We start from the raw sequence: 18,733 nt of genomic DNA on the forward strand, positions 1-18,733 counted from the left end.
TCCATGGATTTTAGGGCACAAAACTAACAGCAGGAATGGTGGGGATACACAAGGGGTGGCTCTCGCTCTCTCCAGGGCCTACACTCTCTTTGTTTAGGGCTCTCAGCTTCTCCAACTCCCGAACTAAGAAGCAGACACGCAGCATAAGTAATCAAGTGGTGGGCAAAACCCCTTTCTCCCCCCATCCCGCAGAATGCCCCCAGGCTAAGAGAGGCGACATTTTCAGCTGAGAAACAGAAAGCAGGAGTGCTGATTCAATACTTTAGGAAGAGGAAAGAAAAGGGCAGCCCGAATCGGTGGGGGTGGAGAAAGGGGTGTTTCTCCCCATCTGTAGGGGAAATCAAGGCAAAGGCAGACGAGGCTCTGAAGAAGTCAGGCTACAGGCGCAGTGTCTCGCCAGCGGCAGCCCGTGTGTCTCAGGACCGAGCTCGGAGGAGCCGACACAAGACGCCGCTGGCACACAGCTGGCATGCCCCCCTGCACTGGTTGCTAGGTGCTGTGCCCCCGTAGGCACTGGGTAAACTCGCCCCTGCAGGCGATGGATTCACCTGGGTGCCATATGCTGCTTCCCAATGGGGACGCCATACCCCGGGGTGCTGAGTCACCCTCTGCTGGGGGCCATGCCCCATACCCTGGGGGCAACGGGTACCTCGACCCCCTTCCCATGGTGCTGGGCGCCCTGCGCGAGCGCCGCCTGCCCCCGGCTAAGTGGGTGCCGAGTGCCCCCTCTCAGCACGGCGGGGGCCGCGCCCCCTCCCCCGCCAGCGGCCCGGCCCGGCCCGCACCGTGATGTTGCAGTGGATGGTGAGCGGCGGCGGCGGCGGCGGGCTGCTCCCCGGCGGCGGCGGCAGCAGCACGAACTGGCAGTGCAGCTCGTCCAGCTTCCAGGAGACGATGCGGAAGCGCTCGTGGTCCTTGTCGAAGATGGACTCGAGGAGCTTCAGCTCGGCCTTGAGCCCTGACACCGACATCCTGGCCTCATCTCCGGGCCCGGGCCTGCGCCACCTCGCCTCACGCGCCCCGCGCAGCTCGGCTCCGGCCCGGCCTGACCCGGCCGCGCCTGCTGGGCGGAAGATGGCGGGGAGCAGCTTGAGCCGGTGGAGGAAGCAGGAGCGGCGGCAGCTCCCTTTGTACCAGCCTCCAGCACCCTCTCACACATTTAAAAGGGCAACAGCGGAGCCAGTTACCCCCTCCCCAACCGTGCTGGGCCGGGCCCACCAGCTACCCCGCCCCACGCAACAGTGCAAGGGCGGCCCCTCCTCGCTCCGCTGCCTTCAGGCAGGGCTCCCTCCCGCCACACATATAGCAGGGCAGGGTCTGTAACCCTTCCCCCCCCCCCCCCCCCGGGGACAGCGCTAGGCCAGCCCCCTACTCACTCCCCTCCCCTAGGAGAGGGTTCACACACCCACACCCCTCCTCCCCCCCACAGCAGGGCAGGGTTCAACCCTGCCAAACCCTGCCCCCAGATGTCCTGATCTCTCACGCTGGGGCTGGCTTGGCCCCTTACCCCAGACACAGATTGGGGCAGGGCACTTAACTCGCCCCTACCCTGAACGAGAGACACACACCTCGCTCACCAGGGCAGGGCCCAGCCACCCTCCTTGCTCACTTTCCCAACCACAGACCCAGCAGGCGGAATTGGCCTCCTTCCTCCTATCCTAGATAGGCAACAAGGCAGGGCCCTTACTCACTCCAGCCCTGCCCCATGCACACCTCACACCAGGGCAGGGCTCATCCTCCTTGCTTACCTCTCCACTCCCACTCACACACCAGTGTAGATCCAGCTCTCTAGTCACTCTCATATGTGCCAAGTTTGCATCACCCCCTAATCTTCCCCCCTCCCAGACACATTCACCAGAGCTTACCTGCCTCCCTACTTCTCTACTCATACACACCAGAGTAGGGCCTGCCCTGTACTTACAACCCCTCACCCAGCAGCCACAGGGCAGAGTGGGGTCCCTACTTGCCTTCCCACTCCAAAGACATATATAGTAGGTCTGGTCCAACCTGGTCCACTAGCTCTGCTACACACATCAGGGCTGACCTTCTCCCTACTCCATCCCCATCCACTAGCCCTACCAGCAAAGGGTTCACTGTTCTGTAACAGCAACTGCTGTCATGCTTGACAAACTCACTAGCCTTACCAGCCTCCCACTCTCTCCCCCAGCTATGGTGACCATATTTTCCTATACTGAATATGGAACACCTAGTAAATTACTCGTATTCAAGTGAGTTCAACGGTAATCAATAAGAACTATGCAGTACAAACATTCAAATTAACATTAAGTTGATCGAGCCTCCATTAAAAAATACTGTGTAGTTGCATTCTTTTATTTACCTTCTTATCTTTAAGGCTTTAGGGTTCACACAAGGAGGGGTGACACACACACCCCTACCCACACACACACACACTCCTGTACACCTCTCTTACACAGGAGCGGGGGGTGACTGACCGAGCTGAACCTCTTTGCCTGGCACTCTCTGCCCTCTATGCCCATCTGGGCCCCCAGGATGGACCCGCCTCTCCCGGTACCTGGCACCTCATCTTCCCTATTCAATTCGCATTCCCCCCACCCACCCCCGCAGATTTCTACCAGGGTTCACACCAGCATGTGGCCGGCAGCCGCCTTTCCGCAGGGCACTGTGCGAGAGGGAAGGGATGGAAGCTACTTCCAGTCATGGGGGTGGGGAGAAGGGGGAAGGGATGACCTGGCCCTTGTGTTTGCAGAGCTCATCTCTTAACCCACCTCCCACCCCCACCCCCCGATGGCTGGAAGCAGCTTGTCCCTTCCTGCCCGCACAGTGTTGAAAGGCAGCTAACACCTCCAGGCTGCTGCTGGCCACCGACATAACCCAGCTGCCTCCTGTCCCCTGGCTATAGCACAGGCAGGAAGAGGTTAAGCCCTAAAGATGCATTGTGCACCAGGGCCCAGGGAACCTGACTGCAGGGGCTTCAGCAAACCAGGACAGACAGGGGCTCAGCAGGGCAGGGTGCCTAGGGGATGGAACAGACCCATGCTCCCTGGGGGCAGGACCCAAAGCGTAGGGTTGTGGGGGGAAGCAAGTGCTAAGCCCCTGCCCTAGGGGTCTGCTGTGGAGACTGCAGGTTTAGGGCTTGAACAGGCTAGAAATCGCTTCCCCCCAGCACCCCAGAGCTTAGATCAGGGACAGAGAGGCTTCCCCAAGCCAGCAGTGTGTGGGGCTTTGGCACATGCAGGGCTTGGCTCCTCCTGGCCAGTGCCCCAAGCCAGAGGGTCTTGGGCTTTTCCGAGGCGTCAGCCCAGCCAGAGGCAATAGGGGAAGAAAGGAGCCTGTTGGCCAGGCTGTTAGTGAGCTGAGCACTCTGACCCAGGGTTGGTTCTCTGCACAGCACTGGGAGCAGGCTGCGCCCTGCCGGGGGAAGAAGTGGGAAATGGAGGAGCAGCAGGGCTGGGGGAGGCAAAGCGGCAAAAGCAGAGAGAGGACAGTGAGAGGGGGAGCACATAAAGGGCTGATGGGTGGGCAGCAGAGGCGACACGTAACCAGCTGCTGTCTGGCGCCTGCCCGCACTTACCAGCCACTGCAGTGCACAGCCAGTTCCAGCCAGAAATGGGATGGGGGGGGGGACAAGGCCCTGCTGGCCAAGAGCTGGCATGCAGCTGGGGCTGCGCTGATGGGCCAGCAGGGGGAGAGTCTGGACCCGCCACCAGCATTGCACACTCACCCTCATCATCATCAGCCACTGGAACCCCCCACTCACTGCTGGTGTGAGGGTGGCTGGCAAGCAGGGATCCGGCCAGCAGCAGGATCCACCAGTACTGATAAGGGGAGACAGAAAATATAGAACAATTTGCCCATTTTTAAGAAAAAGTCAGGACATCTGCAGGAGGTCTTAAATATGGGACTGTTCCTTTAAAAACGGGACATCTGGTCACCCTACACCCAACCATCTCTGCTCAGCTAATCCAACCAGATTGCCAATTTCCCTCTAACTGCTCTCTGCTGGGCTGCTTCTGCAAGCTTCCCAGTTACCCCCCTCCCATCCTGTTCTGCTCATTAGCAGCTTTTCAGTTATCCTTTATTAAACACAGTTATTGTTGTCTAACATAACATGTTTGTTTCTCCCACTGCTTTCCCCATCCCATCAAAAAGCCCATAATCTTCCTTTCTCAATGGACTTGAATTGCAGCTTTCCAAGCAAAATTAATGTTTTACGTTGATTTCACTATCCCATTAATTCTCTAGTCTTCCAAAAGGTTCTCCAGCAGAAGCAGGGAAGTAAAGGTCTCAAATTTTGAATCAAAAAGGGTCTGACAGCACACCACAAACTATGAGCTGAATCTTGTAAAGTGAGGAGCACTCTAGCCCTTATCAAGCAAAACAGCTGTGCACCTGGCTAGCTTTAATCATATAAGTAGTCCCATTGAACTCAGATCAGATTAGGACCAGAGTGCTCAGCACCTTTATATCCCTCCACCACAGATATGTCTCCAGCATACAGAGGAGCATGGAACTAGCACCCAGCATGCTTCTCCACACTAGCAGGACAGGGCAATGTTGGCCAAAGGCAACCCACTACTTTTAAAAAGGTAGCATGGAGTTTTTTAGCATCCAGAGTGTGGACAAGATCTAATTTTTCAGGTTTCATTTGAAAGACCTTCGGATCTGATGAGGTTCATTTGAGGGTTTATTTTAAGTTGAGATTTCTAAATGTCCCATTTTGAAATAAAGTTCCAAACCAAATTCCATTTCTAAACACTCCCAAACTTTGAGGAAAGTAAGATCTAGATACAAACAATGTGGATAGTCCCATTCTCTCTAGCAGTCCAAACCAAAATACTGGACTGGAAAGAAACCCCGTTCCTTGGTCCAGCCATATGACGAGTTGAGTTCTTCTAAGACTGAACATGGAACTTTATTAGAATAAGGAAAACCAAGCTAATCTATTTAGCTTTGTTATAGAGTTTCCGCCTAGATCCTTCCTGGCCCCCTTCTGCCTGCCTTCCTGCTACAGATTTAAAGAAACAATACACATCTACACAGACTCCACTCTTCTATAAATCTCCCGTCACAGTTATCTATTTTTAGTTCTACATTGTTCAAGCTGCAATGTAATAGGACCTCCTGTGAATTCATTCCTGTGATAAAGACCTTCAGAACACATCAGGGATCCTTTGCTCTCTGGAATAAAGTATACTGCTTTAGAGGTGTATGAAGTTCTTCATCGTGTCTGATTCATCCCTATTAGGCGGGGATTGTGTGCCGAGAGCCACATCTAGGTAACACAGGAGCCATTAATTATTTGGTGTCTAAAGTTAGCAGGTATGGGGAGATAGGCCTTGAGATAGATAGTGAATGGGGGAGGCTTATCCATGAGGAGATCCTCAGGAATGTTGTGTGAGATTCTATCCATCACTCCTGGCATTATGGAGACATCTCTACTAACTCCATAGTCAAGGCTGCATTGCGATTATTTTAAGCAAGACTAAAATTCCTTTCTGCACACTTCAGTGATTGAATTTAGTCTCAAAATTTAGCACAGTGGACAGTTTTGACTTCATAGAACAATTATACAATTTATAAAGTAAATATTTACTAATTTTTGTAGAGGTTAAATTTAGAAATTCTCCCTTTGAGAAATTCTGTCCTGTTTTCATTGCATTTCTTTGGGTTCATCCAGCTAAATAGCTACAGACGCCACAACCTGTGTGCCCACCCAAAATTAAACACAAAAAAGGTAATTCCCCTTATTTAAGGTAATTTAACTGAATTTCACTAAGAGTAGCCAAAGAAACTGCTCAGCTCCATCAGCTACTTTTTCCTGCTGCTGCTTTCTTGCCTAGAGCTGACCAGAAAACAGGAAAAACATCATCATAAATTTTGGTTTCTTCTTTCTTTTTTTGTTTAAATTTTCTTTCCATCAACATTTTACAACCAGTTCTGTCCCTGACTCATCAGTGGCACATATGTCTAGTGAGCAAATGAAGCTGGCTAGGCAGCAAAGGGGTATGTGGAGGGGAATCTCTGGGAAAGAGATGGGAATCTGGGGTGCCATGGGAAGGAGGTGAGTGGATGTAGACAGGAGAGGCAGAGTAGCACAGCTTTATGGGGGTTCTCAGGGGACTTTGGGAAGGGAATTATCAGTGAAGGGATGAATGTCATGGTTAGTCAGTCTTTTTTTCCTGTGAATTCTGCCAGCTCTGTTGCATTTCCACTTTTACCCCTCAACCTCCTACACATTTTATGCAGAACGGCTGCTCTTTTTATTGAGACTCTGCAGCCTGGCACAGAATCTATTTCTTTCTCTGGGAGTATTTTACAGATTGCTGCTGCTTGTCCAATTCACTCCCCAGCCTCTAGAAAGGTTCCCACAGTCTGGACCTCAATGCAGCTCCATGAGAGAGTTGAATTGGTTGGTCAGTTTCAACAACAGAAGTTGTTGAGGAAAGAGCTGCCATTTTAGAAACAAGTCCCCCTCCCTTAGTACCTTTGAGTCATGGAGGAGGGGGAGAGAAGAGGAAGGGAGAGGATTATGGGATCTGAGGAGGGGTAAATTGGTTTTAATGAAGGAGGAGGTTATTTATCAGACCACTTGCTAATAGCTGGATCCCAGAACATGAACACACACTACTATGGTTTTACGGAGGCAATAGCAGAATCCTGAGGACAGAAAAAAATAATTGCTATGGCCCATGTAGAAACTGACGAAGCCAAGAACCTGGCAGTTTGGGCACAGAAGGTTCCATCATGGACAGAAAAGCAGAGGATCAAGCCCAGCTTGGAGCCAAGAGGGCTAGTGCCAAGATCCTCCTTGCTCAGGCTATGATGATTCAAGCTGTCCAGGTCACTTCAGGCACCCAAGTTTTAGCCAGGCCACTGAAACCTCTGAACCGCTCCCCAGGACTCGGAGAATCAAAATCTCTGCCAGGATACTGAAGGCACTTTCAAATAATCTGAGGACACCAATGCAACTGATCAAGACATAAAAGGCACTGAAACTACTGTGCAGGGCATCAATGTAATTCCAAAAAACACTGGGTGACTCCATGCATATGATGGACATGCAATAGCTTAGCCCCTCAAATAACTGGATTACTTACAAAGGATATAGTTCTCATGAAATGACATTTCAAAATCTATTTACATCTTCACCCAGCGAGGGCAGCTGGTTTTGCTGTTGCCCAGGCTTTCATGCAGAGGTGTTGGGGAGATGTCAGTAAGCACTTGGATACCATGGTGATGAGCTCAGTATAAAAACCAGAGAGACAGATAGGCAGAATGGTCAAAGGACTGCAGAAGACAATTTCAGTTACACTTTCTCTTAGCCCTTTCTCGCTCCTTCTGTGGCTAACAGTAATAGGGTCAAGTATCTTCTTACCTAGGAAGTTTTTGCTCAGAATATGGAAGAATTTTGTAAACTCCATAACTCTAAGTAGGAACCATCAAACATTTTTTAAAGATTTCATTAGTACCCCTAGATCTGTAGCTCTGACTATCTTTTGTGAAGTGCTGAAATAGTAAGTATGTCTCTGCAAACTGGGGCTAATGATACTTCTCTGCCCCAGAGGAAGGTTGTGGAATTTAATTCATTAGTAGAAAGGTGTTATAGAAATGCAAAGCAATGTTACTCACAATATCAAGATGCTTTAGATGTGGATTAGACCCCTCTATACAAATGTGCCATATACCTAACTGGGCATGTGCCAGCTTAAAAATGCAGGTTTGCCATCAAATATGCCCAGTATCCCTCAGTATTTAAAAAACTGATGCACTATCTTAACAATGGATAAAAATGCTCTATAACAACAAAGACTATGCAGTCATATTCTAAGTGTGCAGATTAATACTGTAATAATAATGTAATCAGAAGGTAGATTGGAAAAAAGAAAAACTCCACCCCCAAAATAACCACCTGGGATGCTGCTCATAACAGATTGTAAAAATGTTCAAAATATGATCACACATAGCATCTGGGTTCCTCAGGCATAGCTTCTCTTCTCTGGGTTCCAAATAACATACATGGGCTCTGCTAGACTCCTCATGCTTGTCTTCCCTTGGTGAGGCTCATACTCTCAATGGGGCTTATTGAGTTTAGAAAGAGGGGAAAGGAGGAGCTCAGATGCGATGCTGGGTTCTGTTAGATTTCTTGGGCTTGACTAGTGAGGAAGGGGAGATGCCAAAATAAGTTGTTGCACAGTAGACTATGCAGTTCTTCATACTGTGATCATCCCTCTCCTTTCTTATATGCTCTGATGAGCACTGAAATAGTTAACCATGTATCATATTCGGACATCTGAGCTGGTGCCCACTGAGATGAATGAGGCAGATCACAGAGTTATTGTTTCAAGTTCTGCAAATGCAGCCAGACATCACTGCATCAGTTAGCCTTGAAAAGATGAACTGAATGTAGCTCAGCAACCAAAACAGCTAGGATCTCTCATAAAAAAAATAAGAGTAAGCTTCAATTTTGGAGCATAAGGCTGTGGCACGAATGAGGTGCCAGTCACTATACTGGCTTAATCCAAGCCCTGAATGTACATGTTCAAAGTGCGGTACAAACACTAATCATTCCAGTACCCCTGTGAAGCAGTCACAGCATGTATTACTATCCCATTCTTGGATGGGGAAAATCAGATCCAAAGAGCCTAACTGTGATCTCACTAACAATGGTGTAACTCAGCTGATTCCATTTGAGTCGCTCCTGACAGTGAGATCAGAATCTGACTCAATGAGCAAAGCTGAGATTCATGCTAAAGGAAACTTAGTTTCTCAGCTGCGTCCAGCTTCTGTTTGAGGGGAGGGTGCAACACAGTTGGTAGAGGATCCCTAATTCCACAAGTCCCAGCCCTGGCCTCATCATAGATAAGAGCAGTACCTGCTCTACTACACCAGCAGTCTCTGGCAAATCATACCCCCCACTCCAACACATCCCCTATGCCAGAGGTCCCCAAACTTTTCCTCTTGCATCCCCCCCTTACCAGTAATAGAATGTGTCTGTTGATTTTCAGCCACCTCTTCCAGTGGGATGTTCTGCCTTTGTGCCACCTGTTGGAATAAGCCTTGAAATTGCTTTGAGTCATCTGCAACGGTGGGCGGGAGTGGAAGTACCACCTCATCTGGAGATGAAGATGAGTTGTGGGTTGGTGAGGTGTCTTGTGTATTGGAATCATCCAAGTCTTCTACAGAATCCTCATGTGTCTCTGAGGCTCAGTGCATTAGCTTTAGGAGGGTGTATCTGTTGCCTCTGCAGGGCTTTTGGACCTGAGCTCTGTAGACCACCCATGGGTCCCACTGTGCCCAGTGCATTGGGAATGGCATGGGGGGCATATCCACAGTTTAGCCAACCATGGGGGCATGTCCCTATGCAGACGGTCCCTGGCACTTGCATGTGACGGTGGTGGAGAAGAATGTCCAGAGTAGAAGACTGCCTCATACAGATCAGCTTCCTCATCACTGTAGAATCATGGAGCAGTCGAGGAGTCTGGCTGTACCAGTGCCATCGGCACCGGAGAACTGTTGGTGCCAAATATAGGCTATCCTGGCATGGATGAAATTTCAATGTCAGCTGATTGAGTGAGGGAGCATGGTGCCACGGGCAGTCGTGCTGTGCTTGTATGTGTAGGCACCTGGGAGGTCGATCCTGTCAATGCTGTCCGCTTCTGTGTGGCCTTGGCTGCTGGCGTCAACTTAATGTAGTCAGGCATCAGCTCCGTATTATGGGGCACTGGTGGAGGTGGCATGGTGAACAGAGACACTGCTGGCACCGTGTCCTTCCTTGGGGTATTCGGTGCCATGAAGTAGGAGGCTGATTTGTGCCTACTATTCGGCTCCTTATCTCTGCCGGCAGAGGTCCTGGTACGGATGGTGCCAGAGGTGCCTGGAGCATCAAACATGCTCACCTTGCTGGCCATCGGCACCGAGAGTAGTGATTGTGCTAAAGATTGTTTTCTCTTCAATAGTTCTCAGTGAGTCAGAGATGCCTCTCTCTACTTCAGTTTTCTGTGAGAAAGGGAACTTGCGCTGTCCAGTGAGGAGGCACCTGGGGAATCCCCTGATGGGGTTTTCCCCGAGGTTGACTGTGGAGTTAGGGATTTCTCCATAAGGATCATTTTAAGTCTGAGATCCCTCTCTCTCCTCGCTTTGGCTTTAAGATTGCTGCAGTGGTTGCATTTTTGAGGGATGTTCGCCTTTCCCAGACAGTGAACATAGTGTGAGTGTCCATCGGAGACAGGCATAGCATCCTTACATGAAGTGCAGTGTTTAAAACCAGGGAATTTTCATTGTTCAATTTTGTCATGGTACGAGGAGATAGAAACGGATAGGAGAGTTTGCTGAGGATTTTTTTTTTTAAACAGGGAAAGTCTAAGTGGTTAAATGGAAACCTAAGACTAACTATTTACTGACTACTGAGAACTAAACTTAACAATAACTTTTTCTAAATCTTTTCTAGGTAAATTTCTGACACTGCTGTTGGAGCTCCATCTGCAACTGAGGACAGTGAGAAGGAACTGAGGGGGTTGGGATGCACAAGCGCTAGATGAAGTGCCAATAGTACTGTGAGACAGCTACTGCGCATGCACGTCCCGACCAGGCACTGCTACCAAAAAAGTGGCACCGGGAAACACCAACACCTGAAGTGGAGCACCCACAGGGACAGCACTCGAAGAAGAACTTCCTGTTCTCGTTCCTCTAAACCACACCGCATTGTTCAGAATTAAGACAGTAATTAAGTAGGTAATAAAGATACATCTGGTACATACATGTTAAATCACAATAATTATGCTACAACCAACTTTTAAGTATCTAATGCATGATAACTAGCCCTGTAAAGTGTAGCAGTAAAAGTGTAGTCAAGAACATTTGGAAAATTAGCCCCTATAATTTATAAATCAGGGTGATATTACAACTGGGTCTAAATACAGACAGTTTATAGGATGATATGAAAAGTATAGGATCCAATTATTTTCTTGTGTTACTGAAGAAAAGTCACAGAAAACTGGAGAGGTCACAGGAAAGCAAATGTAATGCCAATCTTCAGAAAAAGGGAAGCATGATCCTAGTAATCACCATCCTGTAAATCTGATCTCTTTCCCAACTAAAACAATGGAACAAATACGGAAAGAATCCTCCCATCTCCACTAAACATCTGCAGGATAATGGAACCACAAGCAATTATATTGGCACTAGAAATTGATAAAGAACAGATCTTGCCAGACAAATTGTAATGTTTGTTTTGATAGATTTACAAGACCAGTGGATGAAAGGGAAGTGGCAGAAGTAATATATTTGGATTTAATAAAGCTTTTGAGACTGAATCACAAAAATCTAACTAAATTTAATTCAGATCAGTTAGAACATAACTGAGCACTTGCATGGCTTGAAAGCTGGTTTAAGAACAGTGAACAAGGGACAATAACACTGGTCTACAATTTTTGAGAAGTCGTCTGCTTCAGAGATAAAATGTGATATTTATTATGTATTTTGATGTGCTGAATTCAAATATGACAATTAAAACAACTGATTGGCTACTGTTTCTAAGATATTTAAGTTTTTACATTTTATGTCTATGTATATTGTGTAGATAGTAGAGTTTTAATCATAAATTGTAAACCTAGGTCTTTTCATGTGTTTATGGTTGCTTTACATGATAATATTTCACCTGTCCTGTTTATGTAACACTTTAAAAATCAGCAAAAGGGTTATATAAATAAAATTTATTATGAAACAAAAGGCAAAAAACTATTATGTACATAGTTTAGTCCTATTCAGTGTCTACTCGGCGCTTCTTGGCTTGTCTCTTGTATTCATTAAATGGAGCATCTCTTGTCACTGTACAGCAAGCATTGATGGGCTCCATTTGCCCTGATAGCCTGCCAGGAGATTCCACTGCTGTAGTCTGGAGCCCAACAGCTCTGCCTTACTCTTGGGTAGTTCCACATCCCTGACAAGGTCATTCAGTTCACCTTGTGTTATGAGGTGTGGTTCAGAGGAGGAGGATGGGAGAAAATGTGGGTCCTGTGACATTGATGGTTCAGGACCAGAAGTTTCATCCTCTTCCTCTTCCTCGTCTGACTCAAGTGAGAATGATTCTGGTGCATCAGGAACCGGCAGTCCTTCTCCGTGGGGTACTGGGCGTATAGCTGATGGAATGTTTGGATAATGCATAGTCCACTTTTTCTTCTTTGACACACCTTTCCCAACTGGAGGCACCATGCAGAAGTAACAATTGCTGGTACGATCTGTTGGCTCTCTCCAAATCATTGGCACTGCAAAAGGCACAGATTTCCTTTTCCTGTTCAACTACTGGCGAAGATTTGTTGCACAAGTGTTGCAGCATATGTGTGGGGCCCACCTCTTGTCCTGATCTCCAATTTTGCAGCCAAAATAAAGGTGATAGGCTTTCTTAACCATAGTGGTTATACTGCGCTTTTGTGATGCAAAAGTCACTTCACCACAAACATAGCAGAAGTTATCTGCACTGTTCACACAAGTACGAGGCATCTCTGCTCACTTTGGCTAAACAGAAATGTGTCCCTTTGCAAAATCAAACACTGACAAATGAGAGAGCACAACACTGTACGATTTCTAGAGCTGATATAGGGCAATTTGTTCAGCAGAGTGATATAAGCTTTGTTATGATTGCATCATCCATGACTGCTAGGAATAACATGATGCAATTCATATCATGTATGATGCAATACCAGCTTCAGATTGCATCATTCATTGTTTTGCTAAAAAGCAAGTACTGTCCAAACCCAGTCATAGATTTATTCATAGATCCAGTCAAAGATGTATTTTAGTCATTTCTGGTTTAAATTGAGATCCCTTCCCTTTATAACTCACTTATCCTCTGCCATTCCCAAGTCAAGGGTCATATATACTGACTCAATAGCATATCTTGAAAACTAGAGCCAATTAACAATTTTAAGCATCATTTTCGTTCTCAGTGACCCAGTATTAGTAAAGTTGGACTACATTTATTTCAGAAGCATTTTGGCTGTAGAGCAGTGTAAGTAGCAAATTATTGAGCTGGGAGAGGTGTTTAGTCCAGTACTGAAGGGATCTGTGTTAGGTCTGATCTGATATCTTCATTAATGATCTGGGAGAGGGAGTGAATACTACATTGATAAAATTAGCAGAGGATACTAAAGTGAGTAGAAGTGTGAATACTAATGAGGACAGAGAAATAACACAAAGGGATCTAGAGAGATCAGAAACAGGAGAAGAAAATAAATTAATCCAAAGGGTGGTAGAAACCTGGGAAAGAATGATGCCTGATGAGACCAAGGGTTTGTCTGCACTAGTATGTCATGCACTAACTGGCCCTTGTGGACCCTGCTGGCACATACTTGATGTTTCCTAGTGCATATGAATGTAGTATTGCTTTAAATGGGACTACATTAACATGCACTAGGGAACGTTTAGTACATGACATCAGGGTCCACACAGGCCAGTTAATGCACGACATGCTAGCGTAGACAAAAATTCACACGTTTCTGGTGTGGACTAAACTACCGTGTAGACAAGTCCTTATAGGCTAGAAATTAGACATATGTTACCTGAAATTGGGCCAGCTAGTAAGCTTAGAGATGGGGGGCGGGGGTGTCACACTCACACTCGCATACTCAAGCTCCCAGGACAGGCATAGCACTGGAGATGTCAGGATTCTTCAAGGTAAGTGTCCCACAGCACAGTGATGGATGGTGCAATGAAAGTAAGTCTTCCTGAGGCACGATGGAATGCAATGCAGTGAACCACTGGCCAGGCAGTCTGGGCGAAGGGCCTTCATGGGAGGTACAAGCTTGTGAGTGCACTCCTGAGCACATGACCCCTTCCTCTTTTAAGGACCTGCTCCTCATGGCCTGTGACTAGAGATGCCAGACAACATCTGGTTGGTCACACTCCACCTCTGGCAGGGTCCATGCATTGGGTGTGTGAATGCTGCCTAATTAGAGTCCCAAACACCTGGACGCTCTTCTTCTTCTACCTGGAAGCTCTTCTAATCTTCCAGCTGTTCAACCAGTCCATTCATCCCACAAGCATTCCAGGAGGGAGAGGGAAAGCCACGTCACAGGTATTCAGAGAGGAAGAGGAAACAAAGGGCGGTGGGGGAAGTATAACAGACCTTTTGAGTATACAGATTAAACATAGCATAGTTATACAGAGCATATAGATCACTGCTGCTTCTACAACAACATGAATTTGCAATTTGACATGGCAGTAAAAAAAAGGGTCAGTGCAATGTTAGTCTGCAAATGCTCGGCCATTCCATCATGGGAAAGAGAGGGGATGGTCCCTCTCTACACCACTGTGCTGCAGCTGCACCTGGAATACTGCACTTGGTTCTGGACAGAAAGTTATTGACAAATTGTAGAAAGATCAGAGAACAACAAAAATTATCATGGGGCTTGGATGGGCAAATTTAAAAGAGAGATTAAAAGAGATAAATACCATGGGCTTGATTCTCAGGCCTAATCAAGCTCCACTCAGTGCAAGGCCTTCCTTTATGTCCCTCCTGGAGGTCATTTTAGTCCCTGGCACAACATACATCAGCCTGAGAGTATAAGGCTGAAATTTAAGTGTGGCTAGCACAGGATCACCAGAGTGTGGCAGTGCTCCAGTCACACACTCTATCTCCTAGCCAAGAGTCTCACCTGCCTCCTCTGCAGGAGGTTGCCAGGGTGGTGATGTAGGGCTGGTTAAGGCAGCTGTGCATCATTGCAAGATGACCTTTGCTCATCTAGCTTAAGTAGATTTAGCAGGGTTGAGGAACTGACTTCATGTGAATACCTTGGCTAAATGATAACTCAGGATGACATAATAGTCTACAGCAATTTGCAGGTTGTGAACATCAAGCAAGGGAAAGATTTTTTAGCACAACACAAGGGGAGAAGGGGAGCTGCCCTAAGTAGGAGGAAGGAAATAAAATTAAGAAAGGACAAATGTAGCCTAATGTCAGAAAAAAAAGCTTCCTGATGGTGAGATGCATTAAGCTGTGGAATAGTCTCCCAAAGGAATCCTTGGTGCTGGAGGGAATGATCTTGTATGAGCAGACATGTGGGCTAGGTGGGACCTACCACTCCTTTTCCATTTACAAAGTCTGTGATTTTTTTGGGGACAAGACAACCAATAAAGGGCTACAACTGTAGCAGAGAAAAATTATGGTTAGTATTATGAAAAACTTTTAAGGCCAGTTTGGGCACAGGACAAGCTGCCTGGAGGAGGTTTGGAATCACGCTAACTCAGTGGTTTTCAACCTTTTTTCACTTGCAGACCCCTAAAAAAATTTCATATGGAGGCACAGATCCTTTTGGACATCTTAGACGTCACCTGCGGACCCCCAGGTGTCCACAGGCCACAGGTTGAAAACCACAGCTCCATCTTGAGCTATTTAAGGCTGAGGTTAGGCCTCCACCTAGTGGGGATTGTTACAGGAGAATGAGCCCTCTGTGTCTGATGCAGGGGGCTGGATTCGAGATCCAATCGGAGAGCTTTCCCTCTCAACCTCCACAAAGTCCAAACTACTAAATACACTTGGGTACACACTTTTAAACTTTGATTTACTCCTGACAGTGTTAACAGTCCTGTAAAAAGCAGACAGCAGAGAAAAAAATCCCACGCAGACGCTGTATTAACCAGACCCTCTCAGCAAGCATGACACTGGAGTTATTGAGTGAGCTCACACTGCCACTTGGTGGCTAAAAATTTTGCTGCAGGAAGAGGATTAAAAACTAGTAGCTTTTCCAGTGAAGGTCAGCTGTGGCAAAATGCAATCCAGGTCCACAGTTTTGGCCAAATGCATGACTCCTCTATTTAATATGTTTTATGTTTCTGCAGCTGTTTGCAGTCTGGGTGACTTCATTTATATGTGGTCAGTACATAGTCACTTGGGAGGTGAAGCAGACACAGGCAAGTTTTAATGATGCTGTCACCTCTGTCCTAGAAACATGTACATTCCTTGTGCCAGGGGAGGGGAAACACAATGCCAGTTGGGATGAATAGCTGCCAAAAGAAGGAGAGCAGACCACCATTTTCATATTCTTGAATCCCTTTGCAGTATTCAGCATGGTCAGTCACATTTTACCCATCACCTGAGAAAGGTGGCAAGGGTTGAAGGAAATGCACTGAAATGGTGGGAGTCCTTAGACTGCACTGATTTGTGCCAGTGGCTGAATTGGCCCTTGGCCAGTCCCATAATTAAGAGGCAGAAAAGTGGCTTAAGGTCACCTTTGCCTCTCCCCTCCTTAACTGCACAGTTGAGGATTTGAGCCCAAGGTTTATATAGTACAGTTAATCCTAATCTGTCTCACGGGTAGTTTGCAGTACTGAGGCAGCTCTCCCTTTGTGACATAGTTCTGCTGCACCCCCTGCCTTGAAGTGGTTTCCAGCAAAGACAGGGTTTGCAGTTTGCTTCAATGGCTCTCAGGACTCCCATTATACAAATTGTTCCAGCCCCCCCACTTTGTGATGACCTCAGGGTGGAGTTAACAGGGTCTTTCTGTTCTTCTTTTGGCCTTGTCCATGAAACTGGATAATGCTGACTACAATGTCTCATTCATTCCTTAGACCAGAGTGACTTGTTAATAAAATACGATCATGGATTGGTTTGTTTCTGTCGTATTGCCTTGATATTTGAGAATCAGCAAACCCACCTGAATGATCATTGATTTATATGTAATGTGTTAAGACTCAAAGCCCTTCCAGGAAGGAGATTAGCCTGTAATATTTTAAGATCCTTTTCATTCATAAAAATCTTAGCTGTTTGCAAGCAAAGCTCTTGGAAAAGTATGTTATAGTGGATGACAGAGCAGAGCAAGTAATGGAAAGCATTCTCCACAGATATTTCTTTGATTTTGAAAGCAAATTATGACTCGAATTTGTGACCTTTCACATTCATTTCCCATGGACATTTGAGCTCTCGGGCAGATCCTCAGCTGGTGTAAACTGTCATAGCCGTATTGAACTCACTGGAGCTATGACAATTTACACCAGCTAAAGATCTGCCCCCTGAGCTTTAGTAGCACAAATATCCACAAAACATGATTTTTTATCTTGAATAGTGGAGAATTCACTTTAGGTCCAATACTTCACCCAATGAAATCAACAAAAAGGCTCCCCTTGACTTTAATGGACTTTGGATCTGGCACTGACAGTGGATTTCAAATTGTATTTCAAGCTACTTGCTGTATATTTACATAAATCAGTCAACCAGGTCAATAGAAACAACCCCTTGTGACTCACATAACTAACCAACACAATCCAAGCTGTGATATATGCAATAAACTGCTTGCCTCCTTCTTTTGTCTTCAACGGGCTTTGAATCAGGCTGTGCCATAGAACCTCAGAGTTATGAACACCAGCGTTATGAATTGATCAGTCAACCACACACCTCATTTGGAACTGGAAGGACACAATCAGGAAGCAGAAGAGAAACCCCCGCAAAACAAACAAACAAACAAACAAACAAACAACCCCCCCCAAAAACAAACAAACCACCAAATACAGTATAGTACTGTGTTAAACGTAAACTACTAAAAAATAAAGGGAAAGTAGCATTTTTTTTCTGCATACTTAAGTTTCAAAGATGTATCAAGTCAATACTCAGGTGTAAACTTTTGAAAGACCAACCACAACATTTTGTTCAGAGTTACAAATAACCTCCATTCCTGAGGTGTTCATAACTCTGAGGTTCTACTGTATCTACAGAGCACAGTGTATTTCCTGAAGAAATATACAAATAATTTCAAATAGCAAATAAATCTGATAATTTCAGAATCAGATAGAAAACAACACGTGTTGAATAAGTAAGTAATTGTGGATCGTTCACTTGTCTTTACTAGCTAATATAAGTAATCCTTTTGTGCTCAGTTAGCTGTGCTGTCTCACAGATTTTAAGGTCAAAAGGCACCATCATGATCATCTAGTCCAGTGGGTCTCAAACTTTTCTACTGGTGACCCCTTTCACACAGCAAGCCTCTGAGTGCAAGCCCTTAATAAATTAAACACACTTTTTAATATATTTAACACCATTATAAATGCTGGAGGCAAGCGGGGTTTGGGATGGAGGTTGACAGCTCGCGACCCCCATGTAATAACCTCATGACCTCCTGAGGGGTCCCACCCCCCAGACTGAGAAGCCCTGATCTAGTCTGACCTCCTGCATATCACAGGCCACAGAACCTCACCCACTCACTCCTGTAATAGACCCCTAACCTCTGGCTGAGTTACTGGAATCTTCAAATCACGATTTAAAGACTTCAAGTTACAAAGACTCCACCATTTACACTAGTTTAAACCTGCCAGTGACTTATGCCCATGATGCAGAGGAAGGTCGCCTATTGAAGCTATTTCATTTGTACTAAGGTTCAGGTAACTAAATATAATGGCTGTGTTGTGTGAACCTTGCTGATGTAAATCTGTAAAATTTCACACTTTATATTTCAAATGATATTTAAAATATGAATGGAATACTCAGGCCCCAAAAGCATGAGATTAGCTGAGAAATCAAAAGACTCTTTAAAACAATATATTTTGAGTTCTTTTTATTTAACTTCTGGAGGGATTTGTTGTTGAGGTTTTAAAATACCACATTTCCAAGCTTTTCTCTCAAACCAGGAGGGTTAACCCCTCCCCCCACCTTTTTTTTTTAAATGAAAAAAGAGATTCTGATGTAACTGCATAACTCCAGGAATGGAGGGTTTAAAAAAAACTGCTAAATGTCAGAAGAGTTGGCAACACTGAAATATTCCTTAGA

At 46.2% G+C, this 18,733-nt stretch overlaps 1 protein-coding gene across 5 annotated transcripts in view; it reads right to left on the reverse strand.

Moving 5' to 3' along the window:
* Nucleotides 1–1,597, reverse strand: part of UBE2Q2 (ubiquitin conjugating enzyme E2 Q2) — a 79,461-nt gene extending 77,864 nt beyond the window's left edge. Inside the window, exon 1 of one of the 5 annotated variants that reach the window (XM_050967037.1) lies at nt 1,578–1,597. Coding sequence is in view for 3 of the 5 variants with exons in the window: in XM_050967035.1 (XP_050822992.1) it covers nt 786–971 (186 nt within the window). In the remaining 2 variants the exon portion in view is untranslated. Of the gene's footprint in view, nt 1–785; nt 1,241–1,568 lie in introns of those variants that run through there. The other 4 variants (XM_050967036.1, XM_050967035.1, XM_050967033.1 and 1 more) reach the window with 4 other exon arrangements.
* Nucleotides 1,598–18,733: the final 17,136 nt, after the last annotated feature.

This window comes from Gopherus flavomarginatus, chromosome 9 (genome assembly GCF_025201925.1).
Source record: "Gopherus flavomarginatus isolate rGopFla2 chromosome 9, rGopFla2.mat.asm, whole genome shotgun sequence".
Taxonomy (NCBI): Eukaryota; Metazoa; Chordata; order Testudines; family Testudinidae; genus Gopherus; species Gopherus flavomarginatus.